The sequence below is a fragment of the Hibiscus syriacus genome, unplaced genomic scaffold (genome assembly GCF_006381635.1).
Source record: "Hibiscus syriacus cultivar Baekdansim isolate YM2019G1 unplaced genomic scaffold, ASM638163v2 tig00002237_pilon, whole genome shotgun sequence".
NCBI lineage: Eukaryota > Viridiplantae > Streptophyta > Magnoliopsida > Malvales > Malvaceae > Hibiscus > Hibiscus syriacus.
The window spans coordinates 21131965-21154724 of record NW_024061918.1 but is presented as its reverse complement, the minus strand read 5'-3'; the positions used below and the strand labels follow the sequence as shown (position 1 = coordinate 21154724).

The 22760-nt window shown below is 33.2% G+C and overlaps 1 protein-coding gene across 1 annotated transcript; it reads left to right on the top strand.

Annotated features, from left to right (window-relative positions):
* The first annotated feature begins 18153 nt into the window (after nt 1-18153).
* On the top strand, nt 18154-22396 carry LOC120143576 (phytochromobilin:ferredoxin oxidoreductase, chloroplastic-like). The gene is made up of 8 exons (XM_039157888.1): nt 18154-18683; nt 19631-19747; nt 20414-20508; nt 20734-20827; nt 20937-21068; nt 21196-21300; nt 21921-21971; nt 22054-22396. Exons 1-8 carry the CDS (start codon nt 18504-18506, stop codon nt 22240-22242), a joined length of 963 nt encoding a protein of 320 aa, XP_039013819.1. The 5' UTR covers nt 18154-18503; the 3' UTR covers nt 22243-22396.
* Nucleotides 22397-22760: the final 364 nt, after the last annotated feature.

Below are 22760 nucleotides of genomic sequence, written 5' to 3'. Positions count from 1 at the left end.
GAGTCGCTATCGACCTTCGGGTTAGGTAGGTTGAATACCTAAAAATTTGACCTTTTAAAATAATTTTAGAAAAATTAAATTAAAAGATAAAAAATTAACCAATTTGCGTTGAACCAGAAATCTATTTGACAACAGGGTTCGGGAGTCGATTACACGTGGGGAAGGGTGATTGCTCCCACAACGACCAAAATTGGTACCCAATTGATTATATGTCATTTTTTATGTTTGAGAATTGTAAATTTTCAATAGTATTTTAATTATGACCTTTATGTATAAATAGTTCGCGGAAACACGCTTCCCTTGTATCTGGGAGACTTTTCTATAGACTACCCATATAAAATAATAGTAACTTAACTTTATTTAAGGAAACCTAAAATTGTATTTAACAAAAATTAATATTAAAACTAGATCGACCTAACAAATATAAGAGCAATCCTCAAGAAAGCACTTCCCTTGTATATGGGAGACTTTTCCACGGATTTCCCATTCAAGCTGACATGGTAACAATAAATCAACCTAAATATTTATGCTAAATAATTTTATATTAGTCATTTTTAGTTATGCATTTAAAGTGTTCCCTTTAAAATGAATGAAACATGCATAGATATTAAAACATGAGGATTAAAACATAGAACAACCATAATATAGGGGTCTAACTATATCAAATAGAAAATACAGGGATTATTTGTAAGAAATAACCATTCGAATAGTGATTAAAATGCATACACAAATAAATCAACAGGGACTAAAGCGTGAATAAATCAACCAATAATCAACATCAAACTTAAACAACAAATAAATATGAGCATGGATCATGAAATAAATATAAAAACTATAAATGACTTAAAACATAAATAAATAATTTCATTAAAGGATCAAAATGTAAGGGGTATAAAAAATAGGACTCAAAACACTATTTACCTAAGCCCCAAAACACGCAAACTCCTCAATTCTATAAATGACATCGTTCGGGCTTGATATATAAGCCCCAAATCCATGCCCAAAATAGCCATAAACCCTCATTTACTTCGTTTTTCATTTTTTTTTACCTAAAACAGTAAAATCATGCTCTCTCAAACTATTCTCCTACCCCTTTTCAAAACTCAAAACCAGCTCCGGCCACCGTGCTTTGGTGGCCGGGAACAACAAAACCACTCTAAAAAAACTTCCTTTTTCTAACCAGAAACCCGTAAACTAACCCACCTCACCCTCGAACTCTAAAAGCTCTCCAAATACCTCTTTTTTGTAACTCCTTTACATTTTCAACCTAGATCTATAGTGGTTATGGGTTTACCTTCGCGAAAGGGGCATCTTTGCTCCAATAGAAGAGGTTTCGAGGCTCGGTAAAAAAAACCTATCAATTTTCCCTTTTTTTCTTTCGATTTTTCTCTTGGATTTTGGCTACTAATTTTTTGCTCCCCTTTTCTCTTTTGGGTTTCTCTTCTTATACCCCTTTAATTTCTTATTTTGTTTTGTGTTTTCCTTTTGCATGCAAAAAATAGGGAGTCGTTGATGGAATATGCTTTTGCTGCTTTGAGGGCCAAGATCCCTTTTTGCACAAAATGGTTTCTTTTTCTTTTTGTTTGCCTCGTGCGTGAGAAGAATGATAAGGTTAAAACAATCCTTTAGATCCGTTCGACGTGGCTCTATCCAAGAGTTGAGAGGGGTTTTTTGTCCTTTTGCGTTTTATGAAAAATCATTTTGTCATCCTTCACCTCTACCATACCTCTGCCATGACGGTGTGTTGCAATGATTTGCATGGATAGGAGAAAGAGACTGATTTACGTGCGTATGAGATTTAAGAAAACCCTGAATCGCATGTGGGAGAGAATAGAGGTCTTTTATGCATTCCACGGGTCATCTATAGACTGTTGATTTAACTTGAGCATCAAATCAACTTGCTATCCTGACCATTAATTTCCCTAAATGTTTTTGGGTTATTTGAGCATCATCTGGGCCATTAGATCTTGAGTTCTGATCTAATGGTTTGGCTGATCGGGCTTTAATGGGCTTCATCCTAATTCTCACTTTTGTTTATTTAACCTGAACCGTCAGATTGGTCCAGATCTAACGGTTGGGACAAGGAACGACGGTGACCAGACTTTAAAGCCCTAACTATCACCTGGGTTACTGCGTTGGGCTTCAATTCACTTGGTGGCTTGCTGGGTTAGGCTAGCATACCCCTTTAGACCCATCTTGGACAATTGTACTTAGATCAATTGGACTTTCTAATTTAAACCTAAAATGAAAATAAAAATGGATTAAAATATACCCAGACTAAAATAAAGTAATAATAATGAAAAAAGGAAAAGAAAAAATATTTAAAAATATATATAATAATATTTTTTTTCAAAAGTTATGTTTTAAAACTTGATTTCCAAAATATATAATATATTTATATTACTTTCAAAAACTATATTTTTAAAACTATATAATATATTTATTTTATTTTAAAAAACCATATTTTCAAAACTATATATATTTTCAAAAACCATAATTTTCAAAACTATATAATGTACTACTTTTCAAAAACTAATATATTATTTTTTAAAACCATATTATTTTCAGAACTATATATATATATTATTTATGACTCTACTTATAACATATAAACGTTTAATATATATATTAAAAACCGAAACACCCTATAATACCCCCAATTATCGGGTCGGTGACAATAGTGAAATGATTTAAAAATTTGGTGGGGTAAATAGAATAAATTGAAAAGTTTAGGGAATAATTTAGGAATTTTGTTTGAGACTTATTAGTAATACGAAAGAATAGAGGGGCATTATGGTCCTTTAAAAGGAAATGAATTTAATATTCATTTTATTAAGGGTTAAAGAAGGAAAAAAGGATAAGTCAGAAAATAGTTCTCTACTCTTCTTCTTCCCATCGTCCCGTGCCCTCCATAGCTAAGATCGTAATCAAGCTCTTGAGTCAAGAAAACAAAAAGGCAAGGATAAAGATTCCGAATAGTCGTACATCAGTAAGGCTTAATAGTAGGCATATCAGGTGAGTGCATTTATTATGTACTTATATGTTATGATAGTCATAGATGCATTTTGTTTAATGCATATGTTTTGAATTACCGTATTGGCACTATGTGTGCAACCTAACTTATTCATAATTAGTTTGTGAATTACCGTATTGGAACTATGTGTGCAACTTAAGTAATTCATAATTTGTTTGTGAATTATCGTATTGGCACTATGTATGCTACTTAAGTAATTCATAATTTGTTTGTGAATTACCATAATTTGTGAATTACCATATTGGCAATATGTGTGCAACCTAAGTAATTCATAATTAGTTTGTGAATTACCATATTGGCACTATGTGTGTAAAAACCACGAAAATTATAATGAGTGTTAATATTCAAATTGTATTTGGATAGTTATGATATACTTATGTTTAAAATTCACCTCATTATTATTATGCCTCACCAAGAGATTATTTAGTGTATGTTGATTTCACGCGTAGGTATTAGTACAAGCGGAGTAAGGAGTGCAGCTGACATCGCCAATCAAGGGTCGCCTCATCAGTAACTGTACGACAACTATGTCTACTTTTGATGTTATTAGCTGGCAAGTAATATACTTATGATAATGCTCTGAAAAGTATTTGACTTATGATGATGTAAAATTTAATATGTTCAAACTTTAAGATTTGTTTACATACTAAAAGTAAATAACGTTTTATTATTATTAAATTAAAATGTTTTATGAATAAAAATAAAAATTTTATTGGTTTTTTAAAAGCAGAATGTTTTAAAAGTTATGTGACATCTGTGACTTGTGTAAGAAAACGTAAACGGGAAATGGGTGTTACACACCCCCAGAAGAAAATAAGTATCTATAGTAATGACAACTCAAATTAGCACGAAAGTATGAGGGCAAGACACTCTTATATCTCAAATACCTTTAAAGTGGAGATAAGCTTTACTGCCAAGATTCCCATGCAAATAATTTAAAATGCTCTACGAGGACAGAAGTCTGAGAACTCATAAGAAGCACTGAGGGTGCTTGATATAATTCTAAGATAACATGATTCTAAATAGGGATGCGTTCTTGTTTGCCTTTCTTCCATGACAAACAGTTTTAAAGACATTGGAAGAGGTGTCCTTAGTGGTATAAGTTTTCATTCGAGCTTCCAAGCCATGCAAAGAGATATTTCATTTAATATTGATGCATCAACTATGATGATGATTCAACCAGTTCCAGTATATGATCATCAATCAAAATGCAAGAGAGCCTTAAAAGTGCTTAAGAATCTCAGGATTAAAGTTAATCCCAATAATCAGGAGTATAAGATCACTAGATTGAGCGAGCAAATGAACAAAGGTCAAATATTTTCCATGAAGTCGTCAGTACTGGGGTATGATCGATTCCAAGGACAAGACCAATGAACAAATAATGAGACTTTATCCAATAGATAAAAAGAGAGGCAAAATATTTTGTGCATTCATCTTAGACATACTTAAGAGCATCATATTCATTATTATATGCATATATAATTTTACAAATTGTTCGAGTCAATTTCAACTTCACGAAGAAAGATATTGCACTCGAAGAACCCAAGATAGATTTAACTCACGATGAAAGAGTCATCCATAACATAGTCCAATTCAACAACGAGGGGTTTTTTTTCCCAATACGGTTCTTCAAGTCTAGAAGAAGACCCTAAGCTAACAATGAGAAGCTACTTCCAGTTCAGTTTTCGAGCAAGATCTCAACATGACGATGAAGGATATCAAGCTCAATACCATTTGAGACCGACTTAGACCCGTGAATGGTTCATCTCACCTAGTTTTCCCGCGAAGAAGAATCATCCAAGAGGAATCAAGACTGACTTAAACCGCAAAGAAGAGTCGTATTACTTGGCTTAGACCCGCGAATGTGAGCCATCCTTCAGTTGAAGGAATCATATACAACATAGCTTAAGTCGAGAAGAGTTAGCTGTTAACCAAAGCTTTCGAGTTTGATTCCATTCAGCTCGAGGGTGCATCAACCGCATGGTAGCAGCAATGAACTACCTTATGGTAAAAATTTAATATGAGGTTTCTAAGCCAATAAAAAAACCTAGGTTGACTGTAATTTGGCAACAAAGAACCACTTTCTAATAAAATTTCTACATAGCTTAAGGCGATAAGAGCTATTTGTCAACCAAAGCTTTCGAGTTTGATTCCACTCATCTCGAGAACGCATTGACCATATGGTAGTAGTGAGAAACTACCTTCCGATCAAAATTGAAACTGAGGTCTTTAAGCCAATAAGAAGACTAAGGTTGATTACGATTTGGCAACAAGGAACCATTCCCAGTCAAAATTTGACATAGCTTAAGGCGAGAAGAACTTTTTTTCAAGTAAAAGCTTTCGAGTTTGATTTCACTCAGCTCGAGGGCACAACAACTACATGGTAGCAGCAAGAAACTGCCTTCAGGTAAAATTTTAAAGTGAGATCTTTAAGCAAGAAGAAGACCAAGGTTGATTTTTATTTGGCAACAAGAAACCACTTCCCTGTGAAAATTTAACATAGCTTAAGGCGATAATAACTATTTATCGAGCAAAAGCTTCCGAGTTCAATTTCACTCAGTTCAAGGGTACAATAACCGTGCAGTATCAACGAGGAACAACTTCTTGATCAAAACCCAAAAGAAGGCCTTCAAGTCTAGAAGAAGGCCTAAACCAATTTTGAAATAGCTCAAGGTGATGAGAGTTATCCGTCAAACAAAAGCTCCCAAGTTCGATTCCGTTGAGCTTGAAGAGTGCATTAGCCGCATGGTAACAGTAAGGAATTACCCTTCAGTTAAACATCAAATCAAATTCTTTAAGTCAAGAAGAAGACCAAGGCTTTCAAGTTCGATTCCATTCAGCTCGAGAGTGCACTGACAGCACGGTTGCAACGAGGAACTACTTTTCGGTCAAGCATCAAACTGAGGTATTTAGGCTGAGAAGAGGACCAAGGATTAGAGCTTTCAAGTTCAACTATGTTCAGCTCAAAATCACATTGATCATATGGTAGCAATGAGGAACTATCTCCTATTCCAGATTCTGACAGAGTTCAAGTCAACAAAAACATTTGAGTTCAATTCCATTCAACTCAAAAGCACATTGATCATTGTGTTAACAAAAACTAACTATATTTTGTTCGATATTTTATGATCAGCTACAGTCTAGCAATGAAGAACTAGTCTCTAGCTGAAACCATCGCACTTTAATCAACCCCACAACTCAGGAAATGATTATTTATAGAAATTTAACCTGATCCCCGAAGAAAGACTAAATGACTCAACAATAGAGGAATAACCTTACGTTTGGGATCCTTGTATCTTGAAAACGGGACAAAAAATTGTGTTTTTTTATCTTTGTCCTATTGTCGTTACACGACAATAGACAAAGAGGGGCAACTGTAGACACCCATTTTCGTCCAGGTTTAAATTTCAATTTCGTTTTTATTTTTTATTTTTATTTAATTATTATTACTACTTATTATTAATTATAATTTATTTTATGTGTTATTATTATTAATTATTGTAAGTATTACTTTATAATACATGTATATATATGTATACTTAAAAATACTTTATAGATAAAATACTTTTGTTTTGCAGGTCCAACCCGTTTTACAAGCAAGCTCGAAAGCCCAAAAATACAAAACAACAAAGGGAAACCCTAGGGGACAAATACTCCATTCGCCGCCTTCATGGGTGACATTCAACTTACATGTGCATGCAATAACTCTGCCACGTTCCGAACGAACAAGGCCATGCGCCAAACAGATTAGAGCACGTGCAGACGGTTACTATAATTTGGGGTCTTCTTCCACGTCAATCTCATGCATCCCACCAAAGAAAATGGAAATAATCATAAATAATTTCAAGGATTTTGGGATTTAAATACCTTTAAATTTAATGTAAAAAATTATGATCCCTAAATTTTCTTATGTATAAATCGAGCGCAAAAAATAGTGAAAAGGGGATCAGATAGAAAAATAGTGGGGCAATAGTTTTTCAAAGCCCCAAAAGATCCACAAAAAAAGAAAAATTGAGAAAGAGATAAAGCTGAAGGCTTATTCAGTCGCAGCCGAGAAGAGGAAGCAATGTCGTAGAAGGTAAAAAGTAGAGTAATTTCGGCTTAGATTTACGCTTCTGGAGTTCTTATTTGGAGATACAAGGCTCGGGTTTGTGACCACGGGGTAAAGGGGTTATTTTGGGGTAGATTTAGGGTGCTCCGACCACTGTAGGTGGTGGCCAGAGCGACAACGATGGTCTAGGTAGAGGTGTTTCACCAGAAGAGATCGTCGATTTCGAGTTTGCTTTGGAGTGGGGAGAGGATTTTTGGAGTGTTCTCTGTGAGGGAGAGCTGAAAATGAAACAAAAATGGGGAGTGGGTCTATTTATAGAAGGATCTGGTGCGTAAATAAGGGAAAGTTTAATTCTTTTCGTTGACCCTGAAACTTTGAAGTGTAATTCAATACGGTCACTCATTATAATTATGACACTTAATTTATATTTAATGCAATTTGGTCATTTTTTATTATTTTTACTTATTTTATTTTATTTACTTATTTTTATTTAAATTGGTGCATTAACATTTTATTTTTGTGTGTGCAATATTTGATTGTTTTATTTCATCTATTCTATTTTATTTTTTGTATTTCTATGTTTATTTTATTTTATTTTATTTTAAATAAATCAGGTAAAATTCAAAATCCATCAAAGGTAAATAAATTTGGATCAAATTTCAAATTTTTATTTAAACTTTAAATTTTTGTAATTAAGACAACCTGGTAATCGTGTGGTAATGAAAGGGTGATTCAAGGGTGCTCATCTTTCCTTGATTGTAATCGACTCCCGAATCTGACAACTCTCTGGTAAGACACAGATTCAGTAAGTGGGCAAAACAAGGTGTTTGATCTACCTCATTCGAAACAATTGGTGGAGACTCCATCACAATACCAAGTCGAAGTGTAAACCTAGGACTACCCGAAGGACCATTGCGATAGTTGGGCAGCGTTCCTTGCAATCGATTGCTTAGAGCATTCACCATTTGGCCCACTTGATTCTCCAAAGCCCTTAATGATGCTGATTGAATTACATGTACTCTTTCATTAAGTCTTCGAGAGATGACAGAGTGGAAGTTTGTGTTGAAGATTGTCCTCGATAAGTTTGCCTTTGTTGTGGCTGTATAGCCTGATGTCCTTGAGGTTGTGGCATCGTTTGCTTCTAATTGTAATACTACAGCTGGTTGTAATGATGATGTTGTGGATTTGCATCATTTTGTCTCCTCTATGACAAATTGGGATGGTTCTGAAAGTTGGCATTATAGGTGTTACCATAAGTATTGTCATTTATATTGTAATTTTTTATATAGAAAATTGACTCGATATTCTGAGGGCACTCTTCAAAATTATAATTATCTCCACAATAAACACAAGAAATGATAGATGGAGCCTTTAACTTGTACATTCCCCCTAGTTTTTACAATTTCTTCACCATGTTTGTCAATTGAAATTTGGGATGCCATTGAGTTGAATGCATTAATGTCCACTGCTACAATATTGCGTCTGTCAAACATGTTTCTTGTATTCGGGTACTGGTAATCATTGGTTGATATCCTTTCTAGAATATTGTATGTTTCATTATATGTTTTGTCCAACAAAGCTCTGTTTGCTTAAGTATCTACTACCATATGGGTATGTATATTCAGCCCATTGTAAAACATCTTTACTTGAGTCCAATACAGAAAACCCATGCATCAGACATTTTCACAGCAATTCTTTGAAATGTTCCCAAGCTTTGTACAAACTTTCATCTTCTAGCTGCTTGAATGAAGTGAGGCCATTTCGTAGTTTTGCATTCATATTTGGTGGATCACAATAACTTTTATGCTAGCTTATTATGGGATGTTATAGCACCAGGTGACATCGATGTCAACCAAGCTCTAGCCTTATCTCACAACGAATAAGGAAAAAAACTTCAGCTTCAGTGCTTATTGAGGAACACCTTGCTAGACAAACGAATCTTAGACCTCTATAAATGCTTGTAAATGTGCTCGAGGATCTTTAGTAAAGGAACCTCCATATTCCCATAGATATCAACATTTGAAACATAATCGACTTCAATTCAAAGTTCGCAACATGAATTGTTGGTCGCACTATGCCAGGATGTAAATCACCGAGTGTTGGAACTACATATTCTCGAGTGGATCAGTTGCGATTGTCCATATTGTAAAATTTCTATCCAATCCCATTGCCAGTAGACTTCAAGTCTAGCCATAAATGCTCTATTTCTTTCAGCTTCTCTACGACGTCTTCTAAATGTTCTTTCTATCTCTGGATCAAATGGCTATAAATCATCGTCACTTCGGGGCATAAACCACTAGAACTAAAAATGGAAGTACCTAAAAAATAAATAAACAAATAAGAAACTCTAAAGTGAAACCGATGCTCCCCGACAACGACCCAAGAACTTAATGCTACAAAATTGTTATAGCATTCAATGCAAGTATGTGTGTCGTATATCAAGTAATTAAATGGTAGCAAACTAATGCTACAGATATCGAACCCAAAGGGAGCAAATTGTTTAGAGTAGAGTTTAAGTATAGTAAAGAAAGAGTTGAAGTGATGAGTGACAAATAAAAGTAAAAGGTATATTTATTAGTGTTAAAGAGCAAGGAAGTTCTACAACAATCAAGGGAGCATTATAAACCAACGGACCTAATTTGCTATTATCTTTCAGATGCAAACATAATAGCAATACTGAAGTACTATGCTCATGATTTATGCTAAGATTAATTCATAGTATTAAACCTCTATTTCTCATTAAAAATCTAATATGTGTATAATCAAGCATAATCATAGGTATCATATATCTCTATATGGTTATGTTACTCTCGTAAGCCCCTATGTTATACAAAAACTAGCATGCATCCTTAATTAATTTCATCTCTAAAATTAATCGACAAACACACGTATAAAATGATTTAATCTCTAATCAACGTCTATTAAAAACTACATCATCATAAACATAGTTTAAATCACCAAAAACTATCACATAAGCATTCAATCAAACACTTTACGTTTGATACCAAAAATAAAAGTATTTAACATTCAACAACCACAATATCGTTTGTTCTTTTCTCAAGTTCGATACAATAAGCTAATGTTGAACCTCAATCAGTCAGGTTACTCTTTTGCTATTGTTGTACTCCCCATAAGATGGACTAAGCTGCCATTGTGGCTTAAATCAACGGTGTAATACCCTAAAATTTTGGTCAATGACTAAAATACAAATTTTGAAAGTTTGATGAAAAAAGTATAAAATTGGGAAAAGTTCAAGGACCTAAGTGGTAATTTTCCCCCCAAAAAAATTCATTCCATAAATACTCGGTAAAGTGTTAAAGTCTGATAAATATTCGGTAGATCGGATCGAAAAGAAAATTTGAGAAAATTTGGAGGATGATAAATTAAGCTTAGAAATATTATTTCGACATTTTAAAATGATGTAAAATAATATGGATAATTGGATTTGAAGATTTATTTCCCTGTTTAATTTGGATCGTTGGATCAAAGTGGCAAGATTGTAGTTTTTGGAAAGTTTCTCGGTAAAATTGGAAAAGGGTAAAATATTATGTTCATCTTTGAATTTGGAAAGATGATAAGGTTATGTGGCTTGGTATTATTGTAAATATCAAGTTTCATTAATAGAAAACTGGGCATTTCTCATTAAATGAATATTTTATTCATTTAAGCTTAAATAAAGGTTAAATTAATATGAAATTCATTAGAAATTTCATGAAAGCCATTTTTCAGCCAACATTTCATGCTCCTTCATACAAAGGTAAGAGAAATTTTATTTTTCACTTTGAGTAATTTCCTTTGGATTTTGGATCATGCCGTGAAATAAAAATTTGTTCTATTCGAAAAACGCTATCACTTGGTACCATTATTGCTTGATAATTTGGGTTGTGTTCAAAGATCCCAAATTATAGAGTTCATGTTCACATTAGGGTTTATGTAACTGATGAAGGATTTTAATTTTTTTGAGGTTGTAGAATCATTTCCAAGCATGATTGATGATTAAAATCACTTGTACATGGTTATATGAACCTATAAAGTTTCGGCAAAACCCTAGCTTTAAGGGGGATATGTGTTTTGATGAAATTAAGCTAGGGCTTTGATTTTATAGATTTTATAAGGTTGAATCAAAGTTGATTTCATGCTTGAATCGAATCAAAATCGAGTAAGTCATGAAAACCTTAATCTTGAACATACAAAGCATTCAACCTTGACTATAGAGGATGAGAAAAATCATGTAAAAAATATGTAGGGGCTGGAAATGATGTAGGAAATATTCTACAAGCCTTAGAAAAATTTAAGGACCATTCTATAATTTTATAAAAGTTAGGGGACCTAATTGGAAATTTTGGAAAAATTGTGGATTGTTGTGTAATTGTTAAATAGTTGATGTACTATGATGAAAATTAATGTTTGAGTGTTGAAATTGAAGTTAGGATGTGAAATTGGATTATTTTGGAAAGCTTGTAAAAATTTAGGTTTAAATAAAAAATTATGGAAAGGTTAAAAGCTTAAGTGAAAATGTTATGGGAAGTTGGGATAAAAATGAACTTGAATGGTCAATTGGAAGTGTCCCAAATTTTGGATAGTGACCAAAATGCAAAATTTGAAAGTTAAGTAGCCAAAATATAAACTTTGGAAAAGTTTAGGAATTAAAATGGTAATTTTTAAAGTTACAATTCGTCCCCGTAAATAAATAGTTTACCTCAAGTATGACGTTTATGTGGGAATCTGAATTTTTTTTCGGATTTTGTATTAAAAGTTATAAAGCGATAAAGTTTGAGAAACAATTCTGTAAATCGGATCGAATAGAAATTTTAGATAAAATTGAAGGATGATAAATTAGACCTTAAAATATTATTTCCACATTTTAAAATGTTGGAAAATAATATAAACCACTGGATTTGAGATTTAATTCCATGTTAAATCTGGACCATTGGATTAAAGTGGTAAGATTGTAATTTTTGGGAAAATTCAAGGGCAAATCGGAAAAGTGTGAATTTCTTTATTCATCTTTGACTTTTGGAAGATGATAAGGTTGAGGTGTCTTGGTTGGATGGTAAATATGAAGTTTCATTAAGGGTAAATTGGTCTTTTCCTAATTAAATGAATTTAATATTCATTAAAGCTTAAATTAAAGGTAAATTAGCATGAAATTAATCTAAAATTTCATGCCCACTTATTCATCTTCTTCTCCATTGTCGTGAACCCCTCCAAAGGTGAGAATTTTTTCCATTTTTGAGCAATTCCCTTTGAATTTTGGGTTATATCGTGAAATAGAAAATTGTTCTACACGAGAAACACTATCATTTAGTACCATTTATGCTTTCTAATTTTGCTTGATTTCAAAGATCCCAAATTCTATAGTTTGTGTTCACATTAGGAGTTATGGATGTGATGATGAATCTTGATGTTTTTAAGGTTGTAGATTCATTTTCAAGCTTGTGTGATGATTAAAACATGTTTAATCTTCCTAGAAATTTGTTCTTTAAGATTCAGCCAAATCTTGTTTGGATGAGAAAAATTATGGAAAAATTATGCAAGGGCTGGAAATGATGTAGGAAATATGCTACAAGCCTTAGAAAAATTTGGGGACCATTATGTAATTTTTGAAAAGTTAGGGATCAAATCGATAATTTTGAAAAAGTTATGGATTGTTGTGTAATTGTTCTGTACTATGCTGGAAATTTCTTTTTGGGAATTTGAATGAGTGTTAGGATGTGAAATTTGATCATTTTGGAACTTTGAAAAGTTTGGTGATTTTTATGCAATATTCGAATAGTTGGGGTGTTTAAATGTAATTATGCATTTGGGAAAGTACTTGGTGGGTAATAATTACAATACTGGAATTTTTGGTATTTAAAATTTAAGTGATAAAATGGTGATGTACTATTTTGTATAATTTGGGAAAGTTGGTGCCAATATTAAAATAATTAATATGTGTTGAAGTATTTGGTAGAGAATAAGTTTCAAGTATAATTATGGATTTGTTTTGGAAAAGTATTTATGTTAGTAGAATACTAACATATGTATCGATATCAATTTGTATTTTGTACAGATCGTGATTGATTTTGAGATCGAATCAAATCTATTATAAAAGGATAGCGTGGAGCATAGTGAGGCACATCTTTTTATATATGAAGTGTCAAGGTGAGTGCAATACATGCATGACATGGTACATAGATATTTTATACATCATCATGAAGACTTACGATGAGTCTACCTTGTTATATCATTATAATATTATGTCATTATTCATAATATCGACATGACCTTGATATGTCAAAGTGTGAATCATAATGCATTGATCATTGACAAATATGATATTTTGCCATGAATGTTATTTCGGGTATGAACTGCCCTAATGATAATTATATGGACATACGTTGCCATGGATGATTTAATTCATGACTAGATGCCCAAGTATGTTATTGAGGTTCAGTGGTATTAAAGGCATGCCATAGAGTATAGCAGCTGTAAATTTAAGTAGTACAAGAGTGTCTAATGAAGACATATATTTCAAGTCAGGTGGGCAAGGCCCGACCTTAGCACTACGGTGCATTATTAAGTGTGCAAGACTCAACCTCAGCACTATTGTGCAATATTTGACTCCTATACTAGTTCCTCATGGATTAATAATTTGGGTTATGGTTATTGGTACAAATGATTATAATGATTTTATTATCATGTGATTATGGTAAAATATTGGTCATGCAGGTAAGGTGATCTTATGACATTGGAAAATGACATTAAATTTCATGCACGAGTTGTATTGCACTGTTTATTATTTTAATTGCCTCACTAAGTATATACTTAGCTTTGATGATTTTCACGCGTAGGTAAAGATCAGGAGTAGGAGTAAAGAGTACTGAGAAACACCAAACATCGAGGAGTATATTACAATATTAATAAGACATCCTTTGATGTGATTTTGACTTAGTTAGTGGCATATACTTATGAATGTCCTAGTTACTCTGTTGAACTATTTTGAAACTGATTTGTAACGACTAAACTAAATCGTTTTACGCTATTTCCATATGGATAATATGAATCAGTATTTTTATTATATATAGAAGTATTTGATTATGAATTATATATATATATCAAATATCATGTGATAGTTTTACGTGATTTAATATTTTTATATTATCAGTCACAAATTGAAGAAAATAAATTTTAAAATCACTTTTGAGTTGGGTAATGTTTTCAGTAATTCATGTGACATCTATAACCTATATTGGTAGAAGTATAGGGGTAGTAGGTGTTACAGTTAAGCTCAAAATTTATGTTGTGACATGGAAATTATATCGCATGAGCATCGAAAAAATTGTTAGGAATTTATTTTCCAAAGTATGCCTATGTTAGTAAGATTCTAACATTTGGTTTGAATTTGTATATGTTTGGTAATGATGTTTATTTAGATTGTGTTCTTGAAATCAAGGTCAATCATTATTAAAGCTAAGGAGAAGCTTAAGGAAGAAATGAGAAATTCTAAGGAAGGTTGCAAGCTAAGGACACCAGGTGTACTTATGTTATCGAACAAACATTGGCTTGCGATGAGCCAGTGACAGATTTACTATGGTAAGGAGTGGCTCATAAAATGTTATGTGATTTGAGACATGCTTATATGTGCATTTGGTGAGCTAATAGAATTAGTGAACAAGTTGAAAATGCAAATTGGTGAAATCTGCTTAGAATTTAGTTCTAGACAGTAAGTTTAGAAAAACACCATAAATTCTAAAAACAATTATTAGAAGATTATTTTTATACAGTTGGATTCTTATATTAGTCTAGTTTTGTTTAGAATAATCGTAAATTTATTTTTGAGGTATATAAAAAAATAAATGAGTTTTTAATCGATGATAAGTCAGAAAACGGGGTAGCAGATTCTGCTCAAAACATATTCTGTCGGTCAACTTTGAAAATTCATCATAAATTATACAAATTGAACTAGAAAAAGTTCCTTATATGGATAGATTCTTATTTGAGTCTAGTTTCTATTGTTACTAATAGAATAATTTTTAAAGGTGTATATTAATACAGAATAATATTTCTTTAAAGGTAGTACAAACTGTCAGGATATGAAATTATGACAAATTTTGGGATTTAACCAAATGAGAAGCAAAGGATCAAGTTAAAGATTAGTGAGGCTTATATTTTGACTTGCATATAAAGTCTCAAAGTGAGTGAAATGTGTGCATAATATTATATATGGATGTTTATACATCATTGGGTAGGACTTACGATAAGTCTAACTTAATTATATTGTCATGATATTTATGGCATTTATCATATAATTGATATATTCTAAATATGTCAAAGGTGAATATAGAGTGCATTGATCACTGTTCATTACACATGATTTTATCATGAATACATATGATGTTTATCATAAATTTATTTCGGGTATGAACCGTCCAAAGGTTAAATGGTATTGATATGCTTTGCCATGGATAGATCAAATAAAAATATACTATATGCCCAAGTATGTTATTGAGGGTCAGTGGTATTAATGGCATGTCATAGAGTCTAGCAGCTGCATATTAGGTAACACTAGAGTGTCTAGCGAAGGCAAATAGTGCAAGCCTCAGAGTGTCTAGTGAAGACACACGGTACAAAACACTACAGTGTGTAAGGCGGGCACGACATGACCTCTGCAGTACGGTGCATTATTAGGTGAGCAAGGCTCGACCTCAGCACTACGGTGCAATATTTAACTCCTATACCGGGGTCCTCATACAATTATACTTTGGGTTATGGTTTATTGGTTAACAAATGATAAACAGATGAATAAGCTGTTGAGCTTATGGAATAAATGGAAAGTATATTGGTAAGAAATTTATATGTAATTCATATCATGTTCATATTAGTAGCATGATTGGAAATACAAATAAAGTGATCATAATGCATTGAATATCATGTTCCTTGGTGATTGATGTTTGAATGAAATAAAATTTTACGCAGTTCAATTAAATAAATGTTTTGAATTTTTGACGTGACATATGTAACTCGTATTGGGTTACGTATACAGGTTATGGGTGTTACAGACAGAGAAAGATATCAGAGATAAAAAAATTGGATGATAAAATGGTGAGAATATTGCTCCTTTTATAGGTTGAGTGGGTGGATCCTCAACCAATGGTCGTCCGCTATATTTCAGGTGACTCTAGAGCCTTTGAAAGTTGTCCTTATCCAGTTGTCCCATCTAGAAGGTTCTCCAATCTTCCCAGCGAGTCACTGAATGTTGCAGAACAGTTCAACATTCCAGCATAGCATCACAACAAAACATACCTACAACATCGAATAATGCCCCTTACATTAGTGTACCAAATCCTAGCATAAAACATAAATTTCATCAAACATTAACCAACTCAGTCCCATTTTGCAAATGATGCAAAATAAGTAAAAAATGATCCTAAAATGTTTCAAAAAATGCTCAAGTTCAAGCTTATCTTAGGTAAAAATATTTCTAAAGGATAACCTTTTTGGAGAGTTATCTGCAACATAAATTCATGACAATAAATAGGATTAAGAGTAAAATCAATGTAATTCCCTGTTAAACAGATAGCCTTAGACCCTCCACATGCCATGATGCAATCGAACATGACTCCCGATACCAACTCTCTAGAATAGTACCCCAAGTAATGCTTGGAGAGTCTTATGAAGATCTTTCCAATAAAATGAGCTCTTATCCTTAAGAGCAGCATTCAAGATATATCCACTCAGAAAATACTTTATGTGAAACACCCTTGTTACCGGACTATTAGGCTCTTTGATAAAGCGCCATATCTGTTTGCCCAAGAGCGCCATATTGAAACTATGAAGATTCTAAAAACCTAGTTCACCAACACGCTTCGGTTTACGTAGTGTCTTCCACGCAACCAACGACCATCCATGTTTATCAGTATCTCCATACCTTCAATAGCGTCTTATAACACTCGTCATGTCATTAACCAAGCCCTCAAGTAACAAATAACATGACAATACATATTGTGGTAAAGCCTGTGCCATAGCTTTAAGGAACACCTCTCGACTACTATGAGAGAGAAGTTGTTTAGTCCAACTTAAGTTCCTATTATGCACCTTTTCCTTGAGGTAACCAAAGGTATTTGTTTTATTTTTTCCAATGTATAGTGGCATACCTAAATAATGGTCAAGATCCTCCACTTCAGCAATACCCAAAATTGATGACAACTGATGCCGACGAGACTGAATTGTGCTAAGACTAAAATAAAGAACATATTTCTCATGATTCATTTTATGTTTAGAAGACCCCTAAAAAATACACAAAGCTTCCTTGATCCGCTCGGTTTCCTGAATATAATTTTTAAGAAAAATGATATTGTCATTGGCAAAAAAGAAATGGGTAACCTTAGGTCCAGTCCGACTATCACTAACACCCCTGATCCTCCTCTAATCCTACAATTTGTGTAACAAGGCTACAAACCCTGAGTATAAAAAGAGAAAAGAAATAGAGAAAGAGAGTTACCTTGCCTCAACCCTCTGCTAGGCTTGAACTCACGAGTTCAACTACCATTCACACGAACAAAAAAAAAACAGATTCTACAAATCTCATGATAACACAAACCCAATCCGAAAAAAAAAACCCAAACGCAGCATAACTTTACGCAGAATGGACAACTACACTCTATTATACACATTTTCAATGTCTAATTTTAACGCAACTCCCTTGTTTGTACCATTCTTAGAAGAATTCAGATAGTTAAGCAACTCATGGACCACTAAGATATTATCCGAAATTTTTCGATAAGAAAAAAAACAACTTAATTCTCACTAATACAATAGGATGGTAACTTCAGGGACAAAATTCCAAACAAAAAAAAATACTTCAATACCTAAAGTGAATAGAATGCATAAGCAAGAGTGATTTTATAATAATTTTAGGTAAATTACACATTTATTAACTATTTCTTTAATTTTATTTTAATCGCATATTTTTTTTGGTACATTTTAAATCATACTTTTTTTTTTCTTTTTTTTTTCGTTCTTTCGCAAGTGATATTTAGCTGCCGTGTAGGTTTTTTGTGTGGTTACTATCGTTGAAACGTGCAAGAAACGGCGCCATTCCTCATCTCAGGAGGGCGGCGTCGATATTTCAGCTTCCTACTCCAGCGGAGGAAGTTCACGTCCTCGCCCTCTGCGTAGAGACGCTATCTTCACGTGTTTAGATGACGGGTTTTCAGTGCACGTGGCGAAAACCCAAAGACCCTAAAACCTTCCACTTTCCTTGAAAGGAAACACTTGACAGTTGTAGAAAATAACATTAAAAAAAACATTTCATGAACAATATGTTGGAGTTTGCAGTTCCACTTGAATAGAATCCATTCGTTATAATTTTGTTTTCCCCTTTCCAAAAGAAGATTGGATTTATCTTCTTCTTCATCGTTATTAAGCTCAAGCTTAATGTTGAAACCTCACTCAGCATTAATGGCCATTAACTTTAGCGGCAGCTCTCAGTGGAGTAAAAGGAAGACGAGAGGGCATTGCTTGCTTCGAGTCTCTGCAATCTCTTATCAGGACTTCATAGACTTTTCTCTTAATGAAACCGAACGACGTACCCTTTTGCTCCCCTCTCCCCACCAGGTATTTGGTTATCTGCTGTTTTATTTTCAACATTTTTATGAGAATTTTGTCGTTTATTTCTGGGTTTAGTTTTATTTTTACTATACATCTTCTTTGACATTTCAATTTTGAACTTTTTTGTTGAAATCTCTGGAAATTTAGGTTAGTGCTACTGATACAGTACTATACGGATGAATCCTTGTGTTACCTTCTTTACTTCTAATCTCCATGTTGAAATGAGTTTCATTATAAAATTATGAAATACTTTTTGCTACCATTGTAAACTAGACTGATATAGAGAATACTTTTGGCTATATCTTCACAAATTGTTACTGCCCTTATTTCATTTATACAAAGGATTGATCTTTCTTCTCCACTGGGAAAATATCTTTTTATCTTGGTTTTTATGGTTTAGAAGGGCCATTTTTGGTCATATGGTTCAGATCAAGAGTATTGCCATTAAGAATGTTCTGTGTTCATAGTATTTTGTATTCTACTTACTTTTGGTTTAAAAGAAGAATCGCTTAAACATTTTTGGTCAACAGTCAACACTGCTGCTACTTATACTTGAAATTCACCAAGTTTCTTTATTGATGAGAATGCGTGTCATATTTGCTTACGAGGAACGCATGAAGGGTACAACACTTTAGGGTCTTTGTTTTGAAGCATGGTTCACTGTTTACTGTTATAGTTGGATTATCTCAAAATCCGACAATTAAGCTTGCTGAGTTCAACTTGTAGGGGTTTCTCATGGTAACACAGTGTTATCAGGTGATGGTTTCAAACGAGACACATAAAGGTTTTGGGTAGTCCAACATTTTTTGCTGCCACTTCCATTGTTGTTTCTGATATTTGATGAGTATGGCATTGACATACTGATGCATATAAATTTTTGGTTTGATATGAATTCATAATTTTATGTTGATCTTCCTGCTTTAATTGCAATATGGATATTTACGCAACTTTAGGAAAAATATAGTTCTATGATCGCATTGGATGGACAAACAAGGCTTGAAATGTCATCATTTGAGACTCCCAGAATCAGATTACTTCGAAGTATGAGCATTAAGGGTGAAGCCATGCAGGTATTATCATCAAATTTGTTATCTTTAATATTCTGATTTGTTAAACCAGCAAACTAATATAGACACACCTGGGTTTTATAGCTTGACAAATAAACAAAATAGTTTTCTTCTTATCCTTTTTTGAACTCATTACATACTACTTGTTAATTTGTGATTCCTCAAATTTATTCTTGACTGTTTTCTCTTGATAATTGTCATAAATTGTTCATATAACTCGAAGTCTACAAGCAGTGATCTGGCTCTAATCAAGTATATATTATTCTTTTAGTTTTGATAAAAGCCTTATTCTTTAATTTTCTAATTGACGTACATTCTTCATATAACTCGAAGTCTACAAGCAGTGATCTGGATCTAATCGAGTATATATTATTCTTTTAGTTTTGATAAAAGCCATATTCTTTAATTTTCTAATTGACTTGGGCTTGCCATGCTGTGTTTATTGCTTTCTTGATGTGTAGAGTCATTAGAATCGTCAAAGTTCTTTTTTTAACAAAGAGTAACTGAAAGCAAGATTTAAACTCTGAAGACATGATATGGTACATTATGGCAGAACTGTGTTAGTGTACAGATTTTGTCCCAAAATAGATGTTTTCTGCTGTTAATTTGGTAGACGGTATGGTTTATTCTTTTCTTAATACTAACTCTTTTCTGTCTTTCTCTCTGTAGGTATTAGATTTTGCTGCCTTTCCAAAACCAGAATTTGATCTACCCATATTCTGTGGGAACTTCTTCACGGCTGCTAATATGAACATAGTTGTGTTGTAAGTTTTGTTTTGTTTTTTCCCGTTAATTGGTGGACTGATCATAGCCTTTTCTGTTTGTTGGTGCATATGTATCATTTATATTTCCCAGGCTCTATTTCTGTACATTGTCTGACATCAAATATTCGAAAAATAATTCACAATGAACAATAAGATTTTCAGTTTTGGATTGTAGCTATTATGAATCACCACTTTTGAACTTATCCTTGATTTAATCACTTGTAGGGATCTAAATCCATTGCATGATGTCATTAGTCGAAGAGACTACGAGGAAAAGTACTATGACCACTTAATGCCTCTAGGTCTCAAGTATACCGAGGTAAATGAGATGATCAGAACTTGCACATTATAGTAAACCCTGATATTCATAATTGTTTATATCCTTCCTAAAATTCATGCCATGATGACTGAACACAGATTTCATGCAGCTTTTACCTTGGGGAGGAAAGCTTACGAGTGAATCAATAAAGTTTTTCTCACCGATAGTGATATGGACCAAGTTCACTTCAAGCAAATCTAAACATGAAATTCTATATTCTGCATTTGTTGAATACTACAAGGTAGACTATTCTTCCGGGAAATGTGGCCATTGCCTGATGATATAAATTTGGAATGATAGTTAGCGTTAGCGATACCTTGTCTCTTCTGAACTGTGCTTAGTTTTCATACTTCCCCATGCTTTATTAGGCATGGTTGGAGCTAATGGAGCAAGCTGTGGAGGAAACTGATCCATCTCGAATTATGAGCAATCTTGAAGCACAGCATAGATATCTAACATGGAGAGCTGAAAAGGTGATTATCACACATTTCCACGTCCTCTTACGGTGTCATTTTTATGAAGATATCATCTCCGTTAGATTCAGATAGATTTTTGCAGAACATAGAAAATATCACATTCATTAAGATAAAATAATTTATTGTTGATGCAATTGAGTTCTTAAAGTCTTTGAATTGGGAGAGTGATGAAACTTTTGTTTTATTCGCATCCTAACATGTAAACACATAACGATATACATGTCACTCCTCGCTCATGATGCTTTAATCAATGGTTACGTTGAAACCTTTGGATCTTAATGTGTGATCTTAATGTGTTTATCTGAAAATAACATCTATGATGGAAAGTTTGTGTGACTGAAAAATCCCATGTCCAAACCTCAGGCTTTACATTCTCTCTCTTCAAAATTTCAGGGTAGGATGAGACTTGGCCTATGAATACAGTTTAATTGGATCCACGAGTCTAGTCCAAAACGGACACGAAATTGATCCCTAAAGATATAATATCAGTCTTTTGCATGTATTCGTTAGTTGCTTCACATCAAGTTCATGTCTAAACTTGGCATGGATATATTGGGATATTCATAAAAGTTTGAATGTTTATTATTTTCTCGACTTTTTGGTTCGTATGAAAGCAGGATCCTGGCCATGGGGTTTTGAAAAGGTTGATCGGTGAGAAGCCTGCCAAGGTATATATTCATGAATTATTCGGTCCTAATGACTCTGCCAATGTGACGTATAGTTCCTTACCTAACTAATGAATCAATGTAGGATTTGTTGAGAAACTTCCTTTTTAATGGGATTGATGAACTAGGAAGCAAAACATTCCTGGATTACTTCCCCGACTACTGGAGCGATGACGGGACGATAAGCGAGAAGCGAAGCATCATTGGAAAGGGTTTCGAAAACCGACCCTGGGATAAAAACGGAGAGTTTGTTGGTAATGACTTGGGAAATTAACAACCGTTTTTCCTGTTTCTCTACCATCTCTCTGTCTCTCTCCACATGCATATGTAAACTTCCCAGTCTAAGGAGTTCTATGTTACGGTTGGATCTTGAGATTATGGTTCTGAGTTTAATTGTGGCCTATAAACCCCCATCCCCTTGCTAGATTACGGAAAATAACTTCATGTTGGTCTTAGATAATGTGTTTTTTCAATTATTAGTTTCAGATTTATTAATCGATTAATTTTGTAATGTATAAGGACCAATTTGGTATAGCTTTTGAAAAGTGATTTTTAAAAGTACCGTAGAAACAAACTTTTAAAAGTGTTGTACAAAAGTGTATTTAAAATTTACTTGTATGTAATTGATGTTAAAAAGTAAGTTTGAAAAAAACAAAATGTATATTATAGGCATTATGTTGTAAATTAAAAATATAACATTTAAATTATAATTATATTTATATATGAATTACATCAATTTAAACCAATGTTATCAAAATTGGACCGGCCGATTGCCTGTCTGGTCCGGTCAAC

Excerpts from the sequence above, each read along its gene's own strand:
- LOC120143576 (XM_039157888.1), top strand. The coding sequence starts at position 18,504 with ATGTTGAAACCTCACTCAGCATTAATGGCCATTAACTTTAGCGGCAGC. Across the intron at positions 18,684-19,630 it reads TGCTCCCCTCTCCCCACCAG|GAAAAATATAGTTCTATGAT; the intron begins GTATTTGGTTAT and ends ACGCAACTTTAG. Across the intron at positions 21,069-21,195 it reads CATTTGTTGAATACTACAAG|GCATGGTTGGAGCTAATGGA; the intron begins GTAGACTATTCT and ends ATGCTTTATTAG.